Source organism: Molothrus aeneus, chromosome 16 (genome assembly GCF_037042795.1).
Source record: "Molothrus aeneus isolate 106 chromosome 16, BPBGC_Maene_1.0, whole genome shotgun sequence".
Taxonomy (NCBI): Eukaryota; Metazoa; Chordata; class Aves; order Passeriformes; family Icteridae; genus Molothrus; species Molothrus aeneus.
The window spans coordinates 11,371,109-11,388,830 of record NC_089661.1 but is presented as its reverse complement, the minus strand read 5'-3'; the positions used below and the strand labels follow the sequence as shown (position 1 = coordinate 11,388,830).

The 17,722-nt window shown below is 47.0% G+C and overlaps 1 protein-coding gene across 1 annotated transcript in view; it reads left to right on the top strand.

Moving 5' to 3' along the window:
* INTS1 (integrator complex subunit 1) overlaps positions 1-9,946 on the top strand; it is a 28,247-nt gene extending 18,301 nt beyond the window's left edge. The window contains exons 33-47 of the mRNA XM_066561147.1: positions 368-542; positions 626-749; positions 1,281-1,399; positions 2,377-2,464; positions 3,051-3,277; positions 4,254-4,377; positions 4,856-4,989; positions 5,358-5,550; positions 5,819-5,946; positions 6,412-6,524; positions 7,076-7,189; positions 8,048-8,118; positions 8,610-8,701; positions 8,834-8,943; positions 9,338-9,946. Of these exons, the coding sequence (XP_066417244.1) occupies positions 368-542; positions 626-749; positions 1,281-1,399; positions 2,377-2,464; positions 3,051-3,277; positions 4,254-4,377; positions 4,856-4,989; positions 5,358-5,550; positions 5,819-5,946; positions 6,412-6,524; positions 7,076-7,189; positions 8,048-8,118; positions 8,610-8,701; positions 8,834-8,943; positions 9,338-9,453 (1,928 nt within the window). The 3' untranslated portion in view covers positions 9,454-9,946. The remainder of the gene's footprint in view (positions 1-367; positions 543-625; positions 750-1,280; positions 1,400-2,376; positions 2,465-3,050; positions 3,278-4,253; positions 4,378-4,855; positions 4,990-5,357; positions 5,551-5,818; positions 5,947-6,411; positions 6,525-7,075; positions 7,190-8,047; positions 8,119-8,609; positions 8,702-8,833; positions 8,944-9,337) is intronic.
* Positions 9,947-17,722: the final 7,776 nt, after the last annotated feature.

Genomic DNA, 17,722 nt, shown 5'->3' with positions numbered 1-17,722 from the left:
GATCAGAAAATGTGAACTGATCTAAGCTTGGCCCTGTCCTGTATCACCTCCTTTCCCCCACTCTATGTGGCTTTATAAACTGTGATCTGGGGCTCAGATTAAGTCTCTGAGCAAACCGTTGGTTTCCACTAGCAAAAAGAAATGGAAGCCTACTATCCCAAATAAAAATGGCTTCCCTCTTCCTCACTGCTTCCCTCTTCCTCACTGAGCCTGGCTATCAGGAATAATACTTGCAAGATTCACAAGTATCTTGATAGATACAGGATCTTGATACAAGGTCCTGCCTGGCTATCAGGAATAATACTTGCAAGATTCACCTTTCACCACATCCTGGAGTTAATGAGTGGCATCTTTCTCCCTCTGCTAGTCCTTCAAGGTCTGATTGAAACCCACTCTCCATACCTGGAGGAGCTCCTGACTGTCCTCTTCTCAGCTACTGTTGAGACCAGGTGTCCTGCCATGAAACCAATTGCTGTGGTGTGCTCCTTGTTGCTCCAGGACAAGGAAGAAACCCCAGTAAAGAAGGAGGTGGAGAGCTGCAGGTGAGCCAAGGCAATGATGGGAATTCACAGGTAGGTCTGGCTGCATGGTATCACCAGTGACACTGGCCTTGCTTTGTCCACAGTGCTGAATCAGCTTGGCCAGGGCCTGCCTCTGGCCTTCTCAATGACTGGCTGGAGATGTTGGACCCAGAGGTCATCAGCAGCTGCCCTGATCTACAGCAGAAGCTACTGTTCTCCTGGAACAAAGTAAGAGTTGCTGGGCAGAAGGATTGCTGTGCTGGAACAACTTTCTGGGGTACTGACCTGCACCTGGAAACAGGGCAAGGGCTGTTTTTATGTTCTGGCACAGGTTACTGTAGGAGTTCCAGAGCTGTACAGGCTGACTAGGGGGACAGTTGTGTGCAAGGCTCACATTTGTCAGTGCAGGGCTTATGTTTCCTCTTATCTTTATATTTCCTCAGTTATGTTCTTTTAAGGACTTCAAAGTGCTTTGCAGACACAGCACAGTCTCATAACAACCCAGCCAGCTGTGTTTTCATTGGTATTTTTGCAGACAGATCAATGGCTTGCCCAAAGTGCCATGCCAAAGTTAAGGCTGAAACTGAATTTCACATCTGATGCCTTATTCTCTCAGAAAGTGTTGCCCTAAATCCTCATGCTGTCTGTGCTGTCTGCCCTCCTGGGTTGTTATCCTTCTGCAATACACATGGCATGTCCTGCAGCCACCTTGCTACCAGGACCTGTTCATTACATCTCTTCCTCTCTTGGTGCTTCCAGGCAGGGTCCCAGGTGCCCTCCTTCCGCCCATACCTCCTGGCTCTCCTGACTCACCAGTCCAGCTGGACCACACTGCACCAGTGCATCAGGCTTCTGCTTGGCAGGAACAGGGAGCAGAGGTGAGCCTTGTTTGGCCCAGCCAAGGGATTGAGTTGGGCAACTCTGTCTGTCTGAGGGAGAACAAGACCTGCCATGTTCATGATGTGTCTGCCAGGAGATGTAAGTCAGCCAGAAATAGACTTTGTGAGAAGGCTGCAGATTTCAGTCCTGCTGATTTGTGTACCTTGATGTAAATATTGCCTACTGTTTGATGGAAGCAGCACATAAAGATTTGGCTGTGTTCTAAACAGGAAGTGCTAATTGTGGGTAATCCATCTTGCATTGCCCTTGTTGGTAGTCTTTATGAACACAGGGTTTGCAGGATGGCTTGGATAGCAAACTGAGGGCTGTCTCTGTACTTGGGCAGGCTCTGATGGATTTTTTGGTTGTACTAAACTCCATTTCCAGTCTTTTTTGTAACCCTTTCATGGCATCAGCCTCCCAGTTTTGATCTCTGCAGCAGCTCTAGCTCTGAGCTTCTGTACACAGCTTTCAAATACTGAAGTTCCAGTGTAGTGGTATTGTTACAGTTATGGACCAGGAAATGCTAAAACCTAGTAACAGCAATACTTCTAAAACTGGTAGCATTTCAGTTTATTATTTTATTCTTAATTTCTTGCTCAAAATTAAATTACTTTCTCAGTTCAAGGTAACTGCTGTGATAGGGACAGTAAGGTCATTGGTCTGATTGTACCAGCTATTTGGTGGTGACCAGCTCCTGACCTTGGTGTAAGGCTCCATGTAGCCCCCACACTTGCTGAATGCCATTTGTTCTGTTCTGTACCCTGTGCTGTGCTTATTGCAGCAACTATTTAGTCATAATCTGGGAACAGAACCAACCCCCTTCTTGGGACTTAATAGGTCCTATTTTTACATTTGCAGATGTTTCTTTCTTCACAGTACTCATCATGTTTAGTGATGCTTCCATGTGTTTGTGTGCTGCCCGAGGGTTGTGTTGACTCTAATTGCAAATCTGTCTTCTTTTGTCTTCTGGCAGATTTGACCCAACTGCATCCTTGGATTTCTTGTGGGCCTGTATTCACATTCCTCGGATCTGGCAGGGAAGGGACCAGAGAACTCCTCAGGTATTGGTTCAGTTCTTCCAAGATTCCTATCTGGATGGAGTGAGAGGCAATGTTTTCACAGCGCCTGATTTTTCCATGGCCAAGAGGTGGCTGGAGTGATTCAGGTGCAGTGTGCCAAGTTTGCTGCCTGTACCTCAGCTGATTACTTAGCTGTTCCATATTACAGTGGCAGTTTAGAGTCCAGAAAGCTGATAGGAACACATAAAGTTTGCCCACTTGGCACTTCCCCTGCAGTAGTTGCCACAATATCTGGTAAAGGCACAAGAGAGTGGCAAGCAAGCTAAAACTCAGCATGGGATAATTGCCATATTACAAAGAAAAGGAAGCTGTGTCTCTTCTCCACAGAACTGGTGACTGAATTATGCTTTCTGACCCATCACACATGCTGACATGGAAGTAAATGAAGAAGTAGAGGAGGGGTAAAGAGATTTTATTTGGGGTTGTGATTTTTTCAGAGCTCTAGATATGGAGCCATTCTTAAGTAGGGTTTTAAGGTTCCATTCCAGTTGAGGAAGGTGTGACTAGAAGGAGCTAAGGATCTTGGGATTTGGGGTGGAATAATTTGGGGTGTTCTCTTGCCTTACAGAAGCGCCGTGAGGAATTTGTGCTCCACCTGAAGGCATCAGAACTGATCAGCATGGTGGAGCTGATCCTGGCTGAAGCAGAGACCAGACACCAGAACACTGATGAAGCCTCCTGCACACTCATCCAGTCTCGACTGCCATTGCTGCTCAGTTGTTCTCATGGAGACCTTGAGAACATCAAAAAAGTAACAGAATATTTGACCAACTGCATCCAGCAGTGGGGAAGCAGGTGAGGGTGCAAATGAGGAGCATTGTCTGCTGGAATTGTAGTTCTTGGGCACAAGCAGGTAATGCTGAGACTTGCCAGTATGTCTTCATTAAGAATATCATGTTCAGAGCCTGTATGAAAGTGCACACTATCCTCCCAAGGTCTGGGGAAATAACAAGTGGTTTTAAGTGGTACTCAGCCCAGGAAGCTGACTTCAAAAGTGAAATTTAAGGGCCTTCTTGCTTTTAGGACTTCAGAATGAAATTCTTGACATGCTTGAGGTTTTTTCTTTTGTTCTTTAAGGCAGTGGTTATTTTTGATTACTAGTTTCTAACGTGGGATTTCTTGTCTACTCATCCCTTGAGTCACTGCTTGTAATACATCCTGCTTCTGACTTGCTTTGAAAGCTGAATGGAGACCAAATTATTTCCTAACAGCTATTTTAAGACTGTGGAAAGAACAGGAAGATGATGTTTTTGTGGCAGTGAAAGGAACTGACCTAATTCCAACCTTGCTTATGGTGATATTAGGAAAGATTCTGAGTGACTGTTTCTTCCTACTGCCTCCCAGTACAGACTATGCCAGAGATCTCCAGGGGTTTCAGGTGTGTAGAGAACATGCTGGTTAGTCTGAATGGTTCTGGTTCTGGCTTATTTTCCAATTGGGATGGGGCTGACTGTGAGTACCACATGCAGGAACTCAGCACTGGAGATGTAAGCAGAGCTTTCTTCTCCTTTGAATTGCAGTTTTCTAACTCCAAATGGCCTCCTGGTGGATCCCCATAGACTGTGCATGGATCTGTGTAGAAAGTGAATGATTTGAGCTGTTCAAAAGAAGCAAAGACTTAAAAAACACTGGTTGAGATTCTTGATGTCTTTGTTTTCACATGCTCTGTTTACCACATGCAGGAAGGGTGTTACTAATCTGATGGGTCTGGGGTGTTTGCTGGTTGAACTAATGTAGTGTCCAGTGGCTGACCTCTCCCCTTTTCCTTTAGCTCTGTGGGCAAATGCTGCCAGGACCTTCTGCTGCAGATATACCTGCAACTACCTGAGCTCCTGGTCCCTATGCCTGAGATGCTTCTTACCAGTGAAGGAGCCAGAGACAGCAGCACTTGCAAGGTAAAGTTAGAGGCATAGGAAGGCCCCTTTTCAGTTGTGTATGCACAATGGATGCTACCTTGATGTCCAGTTTAGAAGCTGAGGGCTGGCAAAAGCTTCCTGGGTGACTTTGGTTTCTTTATTTTGATTTTCTCTTACCCCATCCCTGCTTGCACTCTCCAGAGAAGAGAGTTCTGGTGTGGTTTGTTTTGCAGTGTCCTTCTATAAAATAGTATAAGCTCCACAAGCTTCTGTGTGCCAAAGGCTTCTGTAAGGCACAAGTGTGCAGGCATCTGATCCTGCTTTGGTGTCTGTAGGGACTGTGGACTTCAGATCCCATGCCAGCTGGAACACTGCATCTGCTCGCAGATTCTACCTGAAAATAATTTCTGTTAACCCCCCTGTGTAGCTGGAAAGGAATTGGGAAACACTGCTGGAGAGCCAGGGGCTGGTTTGTACATTAAACTTCTTAACAGTTTGCTCATTATTTGTCTTGCAGCTTGATGCCCTGGTTCACAGATTCATTAACCTCCTCGCAGACACCAGTGACTCCAAGTCATCCGAAAGCCGCGTGTGGGATGCCAATATGGCCTGCAGGAAGCTGGCTGTGGCTCATCCCATCCTCCTCCTTAGGTACTTCTCTCTCCCTGTGTGTCTCTGGGGCTTATTGAAAAGCATCCACCCTTGTCCTAGAAAGGGAACAAACTGGCAGCAGTCACAATGTTGGTGAGAGAATTCACCTTCATGTAGAGAAGTCAGGAGAAAAGGCAGCAAAGTGACACCTTTTACAATGAGGCAACACCTTGTGTCTGTCAGGAAATAATCTTGGAATTGGAGACTAGGGAGCAGAGTATGGGTGGGAAATGGGGCATGCTGAGTCTATCTATACAGGGATCAAGACAAGAACTCTGGGAGAGGATAAGGGATTTTGCCTTCCAGGAACTGAGGTAACATGTACCTTTGAAAGATCTAGGCCTAGATTTTCTCGTTTGGTGTTTCAGACACTTGCCAATGATTGCAGCACTGCTGCACGGCCGCGTTCACCTCAATTTCCAGGAATTCAGGCAGCAGAACCACTTGACCTTCTTCATCCATGTCCTGGGGATCCTGGAGCTGCTCCAGCCGCAGGTGTTCCAGAACGAGCACCAGGCGGCACTCTGGGACTGTCTCCTGTCCTTCATCCGTCTGCTGCTGGTAGGAAAATCCCTGCTTCCCTCCCTCTGCCGGCTGCTGGCCACTAGATGGGGAAGCTCCTGTAACACAGGGCCAACCTTGGTGCTTCTCATTTGAAGGGAAAGCCTTCCTGAATGCTTAAGAACAAAAAAATGCATTAAGTATTTTGGAGAGCTTGAAGTGGAGGCAGCAGATCAAGAAACTGCTCCCTGGTACCCAGAGGTGTAGGATGGAGCAGTGCATTGCTGCTATTTTTTGGTTAACTCTCACCTTTTTGATTCTTTCCCAGAACTACAGAAAATCCTCCCGGCACCTGGCTGCCTTCATCAGCAAGTTTGTGCAGTTTATCCACAAGTACATCACGTGCAATGCCCAGGCAGCTGTCTCCTTCTTGCAGAAGCACTCGGATCCACTCCAGTAAGCTTCCTTATGTCTCTTAGCCCATGCACAGTCAGATTGCCAGGAGCTAATCAGACAGAAGACAGCAAGAGGATGTGACAGAGTAGCTGCTAATATGGCACTTTTTTACCCTTGGCTACCTTAAGTCACCACTGAAATGAGCAGCATATCTCTTCTTTATAGGTGAAAACTGAGCCCAAGGAAGTCACATAATGACTTTAACTCACATAATGGCCTAAATGTTATATTGAGGTATTATAGTGCCCTGCAACCTTTCCTAGAGGCAGCTGGAGAGTCTTTACCCAGAGCAGTGGCAGCAGGGTCCCACCTACAGCTATGTGGGGGAAATGCATTTGAGTTGCAGTTATGAAGAAAAGAAAAAATCTTGTTTCTGCTTCTGAGAAGCTCTTTGTTTCAGTGTGCATATCTGTTCTCATGCCCTTATTGCTATTGAAAGCCAAACACACCACTTCTTTTTCCCAGTGACCTGTCATCAGACAACAGTGACCTAGCAATGCTGAAGTCCCTCCTGGCTGGGCTGAGTCTGCCTAGTAAGAGTGGCATCTTGGACAGGGGCTCTGATGAAGAGAAGGATGGTGAGTCTGGGTGGGAGAAGAGTTATTCCAGCTGGTGAACCTGCACTCTGTTTTGGAGAATAGGTGTTTTTGTGGGGTGTGTACTGTGATTGTTCTTGTAGCAGTTCAGTGTGTTTAGAGTGGAGAATGGCACTTGTATGCTCAGCAGTTGGGAACCAGTATTTGGGATGGGTTAATTTGTTTTCCTGCCAGTGGTATCACTACTGAAGCAGAACAGCTCTTAACAATGGTGAGTTTCCTGGTTGTGGATTTTGCCCTTTTAATCCACAATTAAGGATTGACCTGTTGGGGGGACTAAGGGTACATCCATTCTTCCACTGTTGACAGCTTGCACAGCTTGCATGGGGAAAATTATTCAGCATTAAAAGAGCTTGCAAAGCTTCCTCCTCAGTGTCAGCTGAGTGGGTTACAGGAGGTGCAGTGAGATTAGAGACAGTGTGAGACAATTGTATCTCAGCATTGCTGGTGGCTCATGATACACCACTGCATTGCTGGGGAATCCTGGCCAGCCCAGAGGCTGTCAGGAGTGCCCTGCTCTCTCTCTCCCCCAGATGAAGCAGCTGCTGGCTCTCTCCCCCTGGTCAGCGTGTCCCTCTTCACTCCCCTCACGCCGGCTGAAATGGCCCCATACATGAAGAGGCTCTCCAGAGGCCAGACAGTGGAGGGTGAGTGAGGCCCTGCTGTGCAGAGACACAGGGCAAATGCAGACATTTGTCAACCTTGTTACTTATCTGTCAGCAGCAGCCTGGTTTCCTGTTTCAGTCTTGTGTTTGGAAGTCACCAGCAGTTAGGATGTTGTTCCATTTTTGGATTAACTTGTCCATAGCCTCCTGTGATTCTGTGACAGAGGCTTCCTGTGATTCTGTTATCTCTTAGCTCAGCACTACTTCAGTGGCCCTTCTAGGCCATTTGAGATTGGCCCTTCTGGGCCATTTGATGGCCCCTTTGAGGCTCTTCAAGGATCTTCAAGCATTTTGGGAGATAGCATGAGTAAATCAAGGAATGCTGCAGTTCAAGCCAGGTCTAAAGTGCTGATAGGAATGAAATACCAAACTGATGAGAAGCAGGATTTGCTAGAAATCCCCAAATGGCCTTCATGGAAGAAAACCATGTTAATCTGGCATATGGGAACAATAATCTCCAAAGGTCTTCTGCAATTACAAGCGTCCTGTGTTCATACCTAAGCTGTGACAGTTTTCCTTCCAAGGTACAATAGGACAAAAACGTCCTGCCTGTACCCTGTTTTTTAAAGAGACACTCTGAAGGTCTTTATTTACAGAAGAAGGTGTTCTGAAACTGAAACCTCTCACCCCTTGGATTCCTTCTGCCTGGGCAGGTTGGGATGTGTTGATCTGGCACATCCCTGGTCTCCTCCTTTCTGAAGAACTGCCTTCATTACACTACCTCTGTGTGCAAGTGGGGAAACTTGATGGCTTGGGAGATTTGTTTTGGGGGGGAAAAGGAAAGATTCTTTGCTGGATCAGTGAATTTCAGTCACCTTTCCAACCTGTGTCTTCTCCCAGATATCCTGGAGGTGCTGACAGACATTGATGAGATGTCCAGACGGAGGCCAGAAATTCTTGCCTTTTTTGCTGTGAGTATTGGTGTCTTAAACTGCAACTGGAAGAGATTCTTTTCACCAGCCAGCTTAAGCACTACCCTTCCTCTGCTTTTTGAGTGGTTGTTGCAGCACCATAGGAAAAAAGTGTCCTCAGTTAGCCCTGCTGAGAGCAGACAATATTTCCCTCCATTGCATACTGCCTCAGCTATCATCTACTGTATGTCAGAGGAAGAATTAAACCTCTGTCCTCTTCCCAGGGCAAGGAGAGAAGAGAACAGAACAGCTCTGTTGAATAAGCTGGAAACTAGGGAAAACTCAGCTGTCCCACATGAAATAAGATTACAGAAGGGTACTTTAAAGTATTCAAAACCAGGATAATCTGTCTTACAAAGAGGGATTTCTGGGGTCAGCCAGTACCTGCTGGATTTGTGTTGGGCTGGATTGGTGTGGAGGGGGAGTAATGCCAGTCTGAGGAGTTTGTGCTCCCTGAATGGCCCTGTGATCCACATTTGTCCATCTTTCAGACAAACCTGCAGAAGCTGATGAGTTCATCAGAGGATTCCTGCCGAAACCTGGCCTTCAGCCTGGCTCTGCGCTCCATCCAGAACAGCCCCAGGTGAGCACCACTGCACCTGAGGCTGTGCTGGCTGATCTGGGGCTCCACTGACCCTGTCATGTTTCACTCCCAGCATTGCTGCAGATTTCCTGCCCACCTACATGTACTGACCCTGTCATGTTTCACTCCCAGCATTGCTGCAGATTTCCTGCCCACCTACATGTACTGCCTGGGCAGCCGAGACTTCGAGGTGGTGCAGACAGCGCTGAGGAACCTGCCTGAGTACACCCTCCTTTGCCAAGGTACCTGGAGATCAGCCCCTTTTGGGCCATGGTTGGCCTCACAAGGGTCAAAGCTGGGGTCCTGTACTCCCTGGGAAGTTGCCATGGATTGCTGTTGCTTAGACCAGGCTGTCAATACCAGCAGTAGCTTTGGGCTGAGCTTCACAAGGGGGAGTTGGCATAGAGACAAGGGGGGCTTCCTTCAAGTAGATTTGCTCCTTTATGGTTTTCTCTGAGTTGTGACCTCTCACATGATCACAAACCCACAGAGCTGTTAGAGGGGGCATTGTGCCAAGTTCTTATGGAAGGAGAGATTTCTCATACAGCTGCAAATGCTCACCCAGTGGTTGTTGGTGGATTGCTCTTGCACATGGAGCCCTGGGGCCAGTCCTCACTCTGCCTTTCCCTTTCCCAGAACATGCAGCAGTGCTGCTGCACAGGGCCTTCCTGGTGGGCATGTACGGCCAGATTGACACCAGCTCTCAGATCTCAGAGGCCTTGAAGATTCTGCATATGGAGGCCATGATATGAACATGTGGTTCTGGGAGTTCCATTTCCAGAGGAATTAATTTAATGGATTCATCAGCTGCATTACAACCCTGTAAGAAGAGCAGTGTATTGCAACCCATGTGCTGGAGGATCAAAGAGGTGATGTGGCAGCCCAGACTGTGCTGGAAAAGAAGAAGGTGCTGACTGAAGATCAGAAAAGGGCAAGGATCAATCTGCCTGGCTGAGATGCCATTATTGTGGGAGAAAAATCTCCTAAACATTGTGCCAAACAGGGACCACTTCCTTCTTGGGGTCTTGGGGCAGTGGCTGTTGGTTTGTTGTTTGGGGTTTTTTGTCTCTCCAAGAAGGCAGAGCTGCTGGGAGAGCAGAAGGGAGTGAGCGATGGCCCTTGCAATTGAAGTGTCTGCACTCTCTGTGCTGGAGAGAACATGCAGATTTGTGCAGGGGGAGACCACTTTGGTTTCTGGGGGTGGGTGGTTTTTTTATTTTATAATTAAAATTCTCTTTGTTTCCATCGTGCCTTTCTCTGCTCTCTTGGGCATAGCTTGACATCCCTCTCACCCTGTTCTTCAGTCTCTTGTTACTCTAGACAAAGCATCTCTGGAAGACCTCCATGGCCAAGGGCTCACAGAGCTGTCTAGACCTTTTACAGGATATGCAAGAAATGAAACAGATTTGGAAGGGTCAGTGAGGGACTATGGATGAGTTGGGTCAGTACCAGCTGCTGACAGGACAACTTTTAAGAGGTTCCTTGGAAAACTTTTGTTTAAAAACAAATACAACAGACTTCTTGGTAAATCTGCAAACATCCCAGCAGCTGGCCACTGTCACAGTGGAGACTTTGAACCAGCAGCTGGGTTTCCTCGTTGGGATCTGCCAGTTCCTCCCTGTGACTCTTCTGACCACTGCTCTCTGGTCCTTGCCTCAGATAGGGGTGAGGGTTTATTTGCCAGCTGTCATTTGAGGACAGGAAATCTTCCTTTCCCCTGCTCCAGAGAAATTACTGCTCTGTATGCTTGTTCTCCAGCCTCACTTATGTCTAATCACCAATTTGTTCTCCTGTCATTTGTCTCTATTCCTCTGCTGCTCCACTTGTTAGTAGAGAAGCACTGTAGTATTCTAATGACAAACATCCTGGAGGAATTTTATCTCCTTGCTGGTGGCAGGGACAGTTGTGACCTCATAGGTGGCTGGTGGGGAAATATTGGCTGTTCTTGCACATGAGGAATACCACAGCTGAGCACTTTAGCAGGTGTGTCAAAAAATGAATGAATGTCCAGCTGGCTTTGCAAAGAAATGGAGAAGAAAAGGGGGAGAACTGAACCTCCCATCAACTCTAAGTAGCCTTGTCTTTAAATAGAGATTAGAGCCATCAGTTATGGATGCAACATGCTCTTTTCCTCAGCAGCATCTGCTTTGCATCCAGAGCCACTACTGTGGCAATTAGCTCCATGTAAATTATGTGGAGGAACAGCTGAAGGAGATCAAGTCAGTGGAATGGGTTTCCTGGGGGGCTCAGTGACAGCAGGATTAATGCCTGTCCAAGGGGAGCCAGCAATCTCACTGGGAACCCTTTCCTTAGTCCCTTATCACACATCATTAAGGCACTGCTCAGTTTGTCAGGGCAGGGGGGTAGTTCTGTTGGTGCTGCTGTGGGCCTAGAGCAGCTGGGAACTTGTGGGACTTCCTGGAAAAGGGCTTTTAAGGACTTGGAGCCAAGGAGCAAGGAAGATGTCTCAAGACTGTTATTGTGCAAGGACAGTGAGTCAAGCACAATAGTGGTGCTTTGGTAAAGATCCTCTCTGCAGCTGGGGCTTTCCAGAAATTCCACTCTGGGGCTGCAACTAGAAACATTTACAGGCAAAAACCAAACAATGTGGTTGGTCCCAAATTATCCTGTGTCTGTTTTGCAATGCCTGTGGTGAGCAGAGCTGCTCCAGGATGCCTGGGTCAGGAGCAGGGCACACTTGAATGTTGGCAGAACTACTTCAGGACCCCCCAGTCCAGAGCAGACAGGCTTTGCAGAGCTGTGTGGAAAGAGATGTGTCTGGGAAGGTGGAAGGAGCTTCTCTTTAGCAGCAGCAGGAATCTCCTTTTGGGAAATCAGGAAATGAAGTCAAATGGAGATGATGTGGGTGGAGTTACTCTGCAGAACCGACACTTCCCATGGATCTCCCAGTACAAAAATCATCTTATGATTTGTTGATCTCTCCTTTTTGCTGTGTTGAAGGTTCCCACAATGCATTTTATCTGCTGCCACCCTCTCACTGGACCCAGTGGAGCTAAGCAGGTTGCCTTGGCTTGAAGCACATCATCAAAACCAGATCAATGCTGAAAACAGGGCTGTTAGAGGGTGCCTGGCTGGGCCCCATCCCTGCTGTTGGGGAAGGCAGCTGTGACAGCTCTCACATGGTTAGTGACAGTGCTGCTGATGCCCTGACACTTGCTGCCTGTAGTCTGTGCTCTGTAATTTCCATCTCTGCCTGGCTGAGCACCTCCTCTCCTCCCATCCTGGCTGAGCTGGCAGTGTCACCCTTCACAGCTCATCCCAGGCTCCTCCTGGGGCTGGGCCCATCTTCTCTGTCTTCAAGAGCTTGTGCCTTGATCAGAAGAGGAGTGGGGAGGAGGTTTGCAGGGTCTTTCCTGGCCAAGCCCATGGGGCCCCATGACTCACCCAGTGGAAGTCACTGCTCCCATCTGCCTTACAGGCAGCACATCCCAGACTGGTGCAGAATGCTTGTTTAGACACTTTTTAACCATCATCTCCTGTAGTCAAGAGCTCTCTAAAGAGAACTGGGCTGCCAGAGCTGGTGTCTGGGGTTGGGAAATATGTTTAACACTGGCTCGTGGGGAGGCTTTTTGTCTTCTCAGATACACTGGGAATGCCTTGCCAGCTGTAGGGGGAGGCATGATGGGGAGGAGAAAACTGGCCAGAGGTTTGTGTCTCATGCTGGGGCTGCACCCAGCTCAGGGCAAGGCTGGCTCTTGTCCAGCATGCAAATGATGGACCTCAACTGCTTGGATGGGCATCTCCAAGCTGGCCATGCCACACACCTGCCAGGCTCTGTGGGGCTGCAATTGTGGCCCCTCACATGTGCCAGTGTCCTGGAGGTTTGTGGCTTTTTGGCACAGCTCTGGGCAAGGTTGTGCATCCCAGGAACTGTGAGGGGTGTCCTGGAGCAGCATGTAAATTTGCTCATGAGCAGGGTGTGACTAAGCAGGGAGGTGCCTGCCTGTTCCTGCCCCAGTGGCTGCTGCCTCTGGGACATGCTTGGCATTGGGCAGCTGGACAAGTCCCACCACTGAGCTCAGAGGGAAATCTGCCCAACCTGCCACACCAACAGCAGAAGCACAGGGAGAGGTGTGCAGGTAACAGCCACCAACTGGGATTTCATGCCTAAAGGCTGATGTTGTGCCAGCCATGAGAAATGAGAAAGGGTAAAGAGAAGCCTCACCTTGCAAGGAGCAGCAGGCAGGAAGTCTTGTGCAAAATGAAAAAGGAGAGGAAAACTCCTTCTACCTGGTGTCTTTGAGTGGAGCCTGTTCCCAGGACAGCTCCCCGGGGCTCTGCCATCCCCTTCCTCCAGCCAACCTCATCTGTGACCCCCATCAGTGACAAATGCAATCCTGGCCCTGCCTGCCCTCAATTAACTTCCTTCTGGCCACACCATGGTTCAGGACAGTGCAGTTCACACTTAACTCGAGGACTGGTTTGCTAAAAGCTAAAAATGGTAACTACAGGAGTGTCAAAGCCAGCCCCATACCATCCAAGTAACCCTGGCTGCTCTAGGGGTAGCACTTTCCTGAGGTGGACTGTTCTCTATCCTTGTATTCAGATAATTTGCCCCTAAAGTAGCAGAATATAGAGCTTGAAATTTCCCATCATTTTAAAATCAGAAGACATCTATAAAAACATATCTGCCTGTCCCGTGTTGCTGGTGGTGTTTTGGTATCAGCCTGTTTGAAGGAACACCATCTCTAACACAAGAAGATACTGACAAAAATGTCAAGACCCCCAGCAACAATTAAAAAATTAATTAAGCTACAGTAGCCCAGTCATTGCTGGGTAATTATTAAGCTGTAAGAATTGCTAATTGTCTTATTAGCATTAAGCAATTATGCAAATAATGGAAAACATGCCATAAGAGTAATAAAATTACCTCCCTTTCTCTCTTTTTTTTTTTAACCAATAATGATATTCAAAATCTAAAGTGATGCATATGATTTTATTGTGAGTATCTTTGGAGAGGAGTGAGACCTCTAAGGGTGCTCAGCCCTTTTGGGGCATCCCAAAACACATCCACCATGAGTTCTCTTGCAGAGTTTGTAGTGCCCCACATGAGGCCATCCCTGGTTCTGCACCCACCAAGGCACCAGCACAGGGACACAGGGTGGCCAGGACTGGAGAGTCACAATTTTATACTGTCATAAATGTTCTAGGGCAGTCCCTGTTCTCCCCCTAATAAAACAGAGTGCTTCAGGATTGGTCTGGGTGAAAACAAGGCAATTTGTAGTTTTTCTGACAATTCAGTGCAGAAGTGGAAAGTTCAGGCCTTTAGAGTTACTCTGTCTCAAGGATTTTATTCCTATGAAGTTTGTAACCTGAGGTAAGAGCTGGCTTCTTTTCCAGGTGAGGTTCCAGCTGGATTTCAGGATTCAGAAATAAGCTGAATGATGAGCAAGTGTTTTTGTGTTCCTTGAAACAAGAACAAGACCTCACCCTCACTACCAGGAAAAGGAAACTTCACTTGGGCCTGGAAAATGTGACGTGATTTTTTGCTTCAGCATGTTCACACTGTTAATCACTAACAAATTTTATTGGTTTTACAGGCTTTAAATTCTGCTTTACTGATAAGACACAGCATTTCAAAGTGCCCAAGCCAGTTCCTGCTCCAGGGTGTGTTCTGCTCCCATGGATGTGCCTTGATAAACCTGGGGTCACTTCACCCAGTTGCATGATCCAAACAGGTTTTGGTCTGCAAAACACACCTTTGCTTTTGCTTTCTGATAAGAATGGGGATGTTTGCAGCTCCTGGAGGACCAGAGAGAGTGTTCTGCCATGGCAGTGCAAAGACTGGAATCACATTTATCTGTTTCCCCTCCTTGTCCGACAAGGGGAGAGCACCTTATGAAATAAATACCACCCCAACCCTCTTGGAGTGCTCCTTTCAGCTCCCTGGGACTGGTGACCCACCAAGCTGCTGTTAATGCCCTTTTCATTTTTCCTATCACCTGGTGTGTAGGATGCAGGATGTGAGCAATCTCTTATCTTTGTTGCCTGGAAACAACTTTCTGAAATCACCCTCTAGCCTGTCCCTCATTTCACTGCACTGGGGGACAGAAAAGCCAGCAGGACATCTGGCTGGTGGGCAGGAGGGACAAGGGAGAGACTTCTTTCTGTTTTGATGTGATATTGTATTATACCTAGGTGATAGGACACTCTGTTTTCTGATGCTCACTGGTTTTGGTCCTTTGAGATTTTAGGATAATGGGTTTACCATTTGTGAGCTTCTCAGGAGGATGTGTTGCAGAGAGATTTACCAAAGTGCCTTTTCCTGTAACTTCACGTTTTCTCTTTCATCTTCTTGGAAGAATGGAAGAAGTGGAGATTCTTGTTCAGACTTGAATTTCATAATAACTTTTTTTCTGCCACTTTTACAGGTCAAACTAGTCAGACTCTGAGGGGAGGCAGGTATCATGTGGAAGCATTTCTGCGTGAGTAGCTGTGAAATTGTTGGGCTTTCTTTTCCCTGTTTGGGGCCTTTCCATCTCTGTGGAGTCAGCCTGGCTGCCTTCTGGGAAGAGAGAGCTGATGAGGCATGTTACTGATGAGACAAATGCTTTTTCCTTCTTGTTTTAAATCCCTCAATTTCATTCAAGCCATTGGCACGGGGATGTATGAGAGCTCTTGGCTACAACACACACTTCCTATTGTTGGGGGTGAACAGCCCTGCACACAGCCTGAGGCAAAATTATGAAGTAGCTCAATTTGATCAGCTGATTTCTCACAATAGTTAAAAGATGTGATTTTTTTCTATGATGTTACGCTCTCTTATGAGGGAAAAAATAAAAGCATCACTTGATTCTCAGCTTCATGAGGCCCCACATTTCCTGATACAAGGAATTGGCCCTTCCTCCTCTCGAGTCTTCAAGGTGACAAATGTTGGTTGGGTTTTTTTGGGCTTTAGGGTGGCCTAGTCAGATATTTAAGTTTTTTCTCTACTAATGGTAAAATCCTTTGGTTGCTGCATATGGGAACCAGGATAAATTTAAGAGGTGATAGCAGAGTAATCCCCACTGGTCATAGTTATAGCAACTGTCAGGAAGCACCAGCATTTCCCTGGTGCAGCCTGGTATCTAAGAAGAGAACTGAAAAGGACCGAGGAAGAGAAAGAAGAGTGTCTATAAGTAGAGAAGAATAAATCAGTCCATATCTGTGGATTGCTGCTCCAACAAGCTTCCAAACACACTTTGGGAAGGGAGCTAGGGGAGCAGGCACTGTGCTGCAGGACACACTTTGCTCCATGAGCCAGCTGTGCATCACAGGTGGGAAACCTCACCCAGCAGCTCTGGGAAAAGCTCAGTGAGCAGGGGCAAAGTCTCCAAAAAAGGATATGGACCTATAAGACTCCCTCGAAGGAAAAGATGTAGAAAGGAGAGGTACAATGCAGAGTAAGGATTTGTCAGCATCATCCCCTGAGGAACATCCTCAGAGAGCAGCAGCTGTGGGTAACAGGCAGCTGCACAGGCAGCTCTGCTCCCTTCCTGCCCTTTCCTGTGTTACTTTACCTGTTGGTGCATTAAAGGCTCATCAGAGCTGCAAACTCCCACAGAGCTCTCCTCCAGAGGTTGCACAACTCTCTGCTGCCTGTACTTTGGAAAGCCATTCTTGGGCCAGCAGCAATACCCTTACTGTATTAGCAAACTCCTTCAGCAATGTCATTTTAATCACCTCAGTGGAAAATGTGCACCTGATTCTTCTGGTGTACCAAGGGCTGTACCTCCAGACTAACCCTCTCTTGGGGTGCACAGCTTGGAGCCAGCAACTAATAGTTTCTTCTTCTGGTGCCTGCAAACCTGGATTTGTAGTCTGACCATCCTGGTGATAAACAGGGCTCAGTACAGGGAGGGACAAGGTGAGATGTGGTGGCCTGTGACACACAGGAAACCACAGCTGCTCTGAGCCCAGCCTGGCTTTCCACTCTGTGGGTCTGTGTCCCCTGCCACCCAGCCCCAGCTGCCCCTTCCCAAGGCACGAGGTAATGAGAAGGGACTGACTGCATTGGCTCATTGAGCTGGGTTTGTTAGAAGACAGATTGTCATGTTAAACAAATATATTTTTTAAAAAATGAAGTCTCATTCCCTGGGCTGTGCCCCATCTGGGCCATTAAATCTGAAAGGGGTAAGTACAGCTGTGTCAAAGCTGCACTCAGGAGCTGATTTTCACTGTTTGTATGATGGCAACTGGCAACCACTCCATTTCCAAACCTCATTTCCTTCTCCTCCTTTCCCAGAGCTGCGCTGTGTCGATTGGAAGCGCAGCAGGGGATGCACACTGCTAAACAGAAACTCCACAGACACATTTCCTAAACCCAGCACTTCCTCTTTATTTCTTACCAAGCCCTAAGATACCTGAGATGGGAAGGACTGCTCACTGTTAGCCAGGCTTTTTGTAAATTATACTATTTTATCAAAGGTGTTCTGGAAATGTGGGACAGCTCATCTTTCAGGGCTCCAGCAAATGTCTTTTTTGAGGGAAGTGAGGGGTAAAAACCCAACTTTGAGTTAATCCAGCCTTTCTTTTGATTGGTCCCTTGGCAGTCTGATTAATTTTGAGTGCAGATGTTTCTGCTTTCCATCACAGAATACACCCAGGACCTGGGAGCAGCCTCACAGTGCTGTATTTCCTCCTCACCACACCACTCTTGTTACGGTTGTGCAGCAACATATGCTAAGGCCTTATTACAAGGGATTCCTATAAATGACATAAAGGATTAATAATGTATTTATAACACAACTTTTTTTTAGTATAAAGTGATCTATAAATTTGTAATAAATGTTTTATAATGTTTTTGTAGCCTGTTATAAATGATAAATGGGAGACTATAGATGCCACATCAAATATTCATGCTGCATTGTGTGCATTATTATGCCATTACTGTTCAGGAAACCATTAATAATAAAGTGAATGGAGATGTAAAAGTTGCTGACATGCCCAGCAAGCCATTTATAATGAAATGTATAATCCTTACCATAAAGTAAATACATTGGCCAGTGATTGTTGATGAAA